The sequence below is a fragment of the Rhea americana genome, unplaced genomic scaffold (genome assembly GCF_003343005.1).
Source record: "Rhea americana isolate MKP2758 unplaced genomic scaffold, rheAme1 scaffold_2, whole genome shotgun sequence".
Taxonomy (NCBI): domain Eukaryota; kingdom Metazoa; phylum Chordata; class Aves; order Rheiformes; family Rheidae; genus Rhea; species Rhea americana.
Genome location: NW_028186149.1, coordinates 6,688,728 through 6,691,590, shown reverse-complemented (window position 1 = coordinate 6,691,590; position 2,863 = coordinate 6,688,728). Strand labels below are relative to the sequence as shown.

Here is a 2,863-nt window from a genome sequence, read left to right as displayed (position 1 = left end):
GCTCCGGCCTTTCCCGGGGCCGCGCGCTTCGCTCCGCGCCCAGCCCGTACCTCCGCGCGGTGTAGCCGGTCCCAGCCTGCCGAGCGGTAACGACGCGAGCCGCGGACGTTACGCTGCTGAGGGAAACGCCGAGGAGAAGCGGCCCCTCAGCGAGGCGCGACCGGCGCCCGCGGCASGGGAGAGGCGCGACCATCCCCGGGGAGTCCGACGCCCCCGCCAAGAGAACGGGCAGAAGAGCCCGTAGCGCGGCCGGTCCCGGGACGGGGCTGGTGCGCCCTGTGGGCTGTAGCCGGCATTTCCCGGCACGCGCTGTGGCGAGGCTTCTTCGACGACGTGACGGAAGCTACTACTTTCCCAAGAGCAGTTTACTTTTCCACCTTGGGAACACGTCCTGTCCTTCCTCCATTCGAAGTGGTCCGAAGCACAAAACACGATCGAAACAGGCATCTTTGCCACACTCTCCGTCAAAGTGTTTTGATTCTTCAAGCAGCATCTCTGTGCAAAATTTAACTGTTTAAATAGCAGCTTTGCATTCMGCGGATGGTATCCGGACTGCCACGGAAAGGTGCAGCTAAGACTGATAAACACACAAATCTGTTTTACAGATAGAGAGCTGTGAAAGACAGAGGCTCAAGCTTAYGTATCAACTCAGCGACAGCCAGAAAGAAAAGCAAGCTCCCTTAACTCGCAAAATAAACACACCCGATAAATACTATAATCACTAGCCGTGCTTCACTGCTGYTATCTGTAAGAAAGGAGATAAAGAAGATAGCAAAAGCAAATTAAAAAGATGAAAAATAACTAAGATGAAAATATGGAGCCCTACTGAGAGTTTTTTCATATTAGCTCCAGATATAAGATAATGGCTAATAAACTAAAGTTAGTAAATTCAAAAAAGTAGTTTTTAAAAATCCTTGTTTTTGCTGGGAGATTTCAGAAAGTTGAAACTGGTTAATGAGAATTGAATTTAAAAAATACCTTCCTTCCCATATTTTGCCAGTATGTCCAGGGTTAGCATCTCAGATTACTATCACTGCCCACACCTAAGAGGCCCACTCCCATCAACACAGCAGGGAACACCCACTGCTAGTCCTAGAAGCCAAGGACAAATTTCTGCTCATTTCTGCTCAGTTGTGCCCAGGTCAAGGCAAGAAGCTTGCACAGCTGCTCTTTGTACACACACTGTAGTAAAACAGATCTACACCAGAAAGCTACCGATCACCTTTCACATAACAGAAAACAGCAAGTGAGAGGAATAGCGATTGGGGGTTTAATATTCTGAATAACCCCTTTTAACAGACCTGGTGTATGAATCTGGATGTCCAGACCACAAAATTCTCCTATTTCCAGAACAGACTTGAATCTCTCCTCGCACATGTTGCAAGTGTAAATATCACATATCTGATATTTAATATCCTTTCTAGGATGCCATCTATCCCAAATTCACAAYGCCCGCTTCAGGAGTTCAGCTGGGCTGTAGATCACTGTATCAGCCATTCATAGCTGGAGCTCAGGAGCCAAATGTAATTATAAGTACCAGCAAAAAATAGATAGCCAAGTCCAAAGTATGCTATGATTTGACACAATTTGCATAAACCAGGATTTCAAATCTGTCACTAAGGACAGGAATTGGGGACAATGAAAGTTGTAGAGAAGCAACCTGTTTAACATATCTGGACTGACTACTCAGCTATTACTTTAACAAGCATCTCCTGCTTCAAACACTTGCTGACAAAATCTTAAAGATGTTCTCATCCCATACCTTGCATGGCATATTTTCAAAAAGATCGTGTATGGCATTTGATTTCAGGACACACATCCAGGGTATTCTGGCTGTGAATTAATGGCTCACATAACTGACAGTCCACATACACAATTTTATACTGAATTTCAATCAAATCAAAAAAAAAAAAAGTAGAAAAAGTTATCTTTTTAGGAACTGATATTAGTTCATATGACTTTCTTCAGAAGTGACTACAAAGCAGGTGTCATGCCTTTTTGCTTATAGCCGTGTTCTGTTWATACCCATGGTCCGTTCAACTGCGGCATAAAAATTCCTCCCTCTGAATTAGGATTAGGTGTTCAGTTGTTGTCATGTTGTGCCAAACTGATCAGTGGATTCTCTGCTGATCAAATTAAAARGGGAATTCATTAGAGACATAGAAATAACACACACCGATAACATAACAAACATGGTATYGTTTATATAGTGGATGGGCCCAACTACCCCCTCAGAAAAGCTCTTGKATATCTAGCACTGACCATTGATTTAATTCCAAGCTTCCATTGGATAGTGGAAAAAAATAACACAAAAATAACCCAGGAATTCACAGGTAAAAATCCTCATCCTATGCTTTGCTACTTTCTCACACTTCAAGGATTAGGCCTATAACATTTAATTGTAGGAAAGAAAGTGCACTGGTTTCAGCCAGTACTGATTAAACAGTTAAAAATCAGTTAAAAGCTCTGAAATGTAAACATAAGGGAATCGTATGCTGTGTACATTTTCCYCAGACAAAACAGGATTTACTTCTGTTTTTGCAGGCTTTCAAAGAGAGCAGTGTTAAATGGTTTGATGAAATTCCCAAGTATTCCCTARTATCCTCATCCTACTAGGATTATTTCTGTAGTCTTCAGAACATCAAATAATTTCCTTTCAATGTAATAGCTGAAATTAACAGTATAAAAAAAATCACCTGAGAACAGGCTTGATGTTTAGAAGAACCTACAGCTCCCATCTCTTGCATTTACACATTCTTGTACTTTCAGCCCTAGAATTCAACTCTGGGAAATGCTGCACATTTAAAAATCCAAATTCTGTGTCTCAAGGAAGACTTGCAGTTCCCCTCCCACACCCCCTTAA

At 42.9% G+C, this 2,863-nt stretch overlaps 1 protein-coding gene across 1 annotated transcript in view; it reads right to left on the bottom strand.

The window, feature by feature from the left end:
• LOC146596652 (unconventional myosin-Va-like) overlaps positions 1-1,377 on the bottom strand; it is a 31,439-nt gene extending 30,062 nt beyond the window's left edge. Inside the window, exons 1-2 of the mRNA XM_085303664.1 lie at positions 1,302-1,377; positions 51-145 (exon numbers count right to left, since the gene is read on the bottom strand). Of these exons, the coding sequence (XP_085159790.1) occupies positions 51-145; positions 1,302-1,377 (171 nt within the window). The remainder of the gene's footprint in view (positions 1-50; positions 146-1,301) is intronic.
• Positions 1,378-2,863: the final 1,486 nt, after the last annotated feature.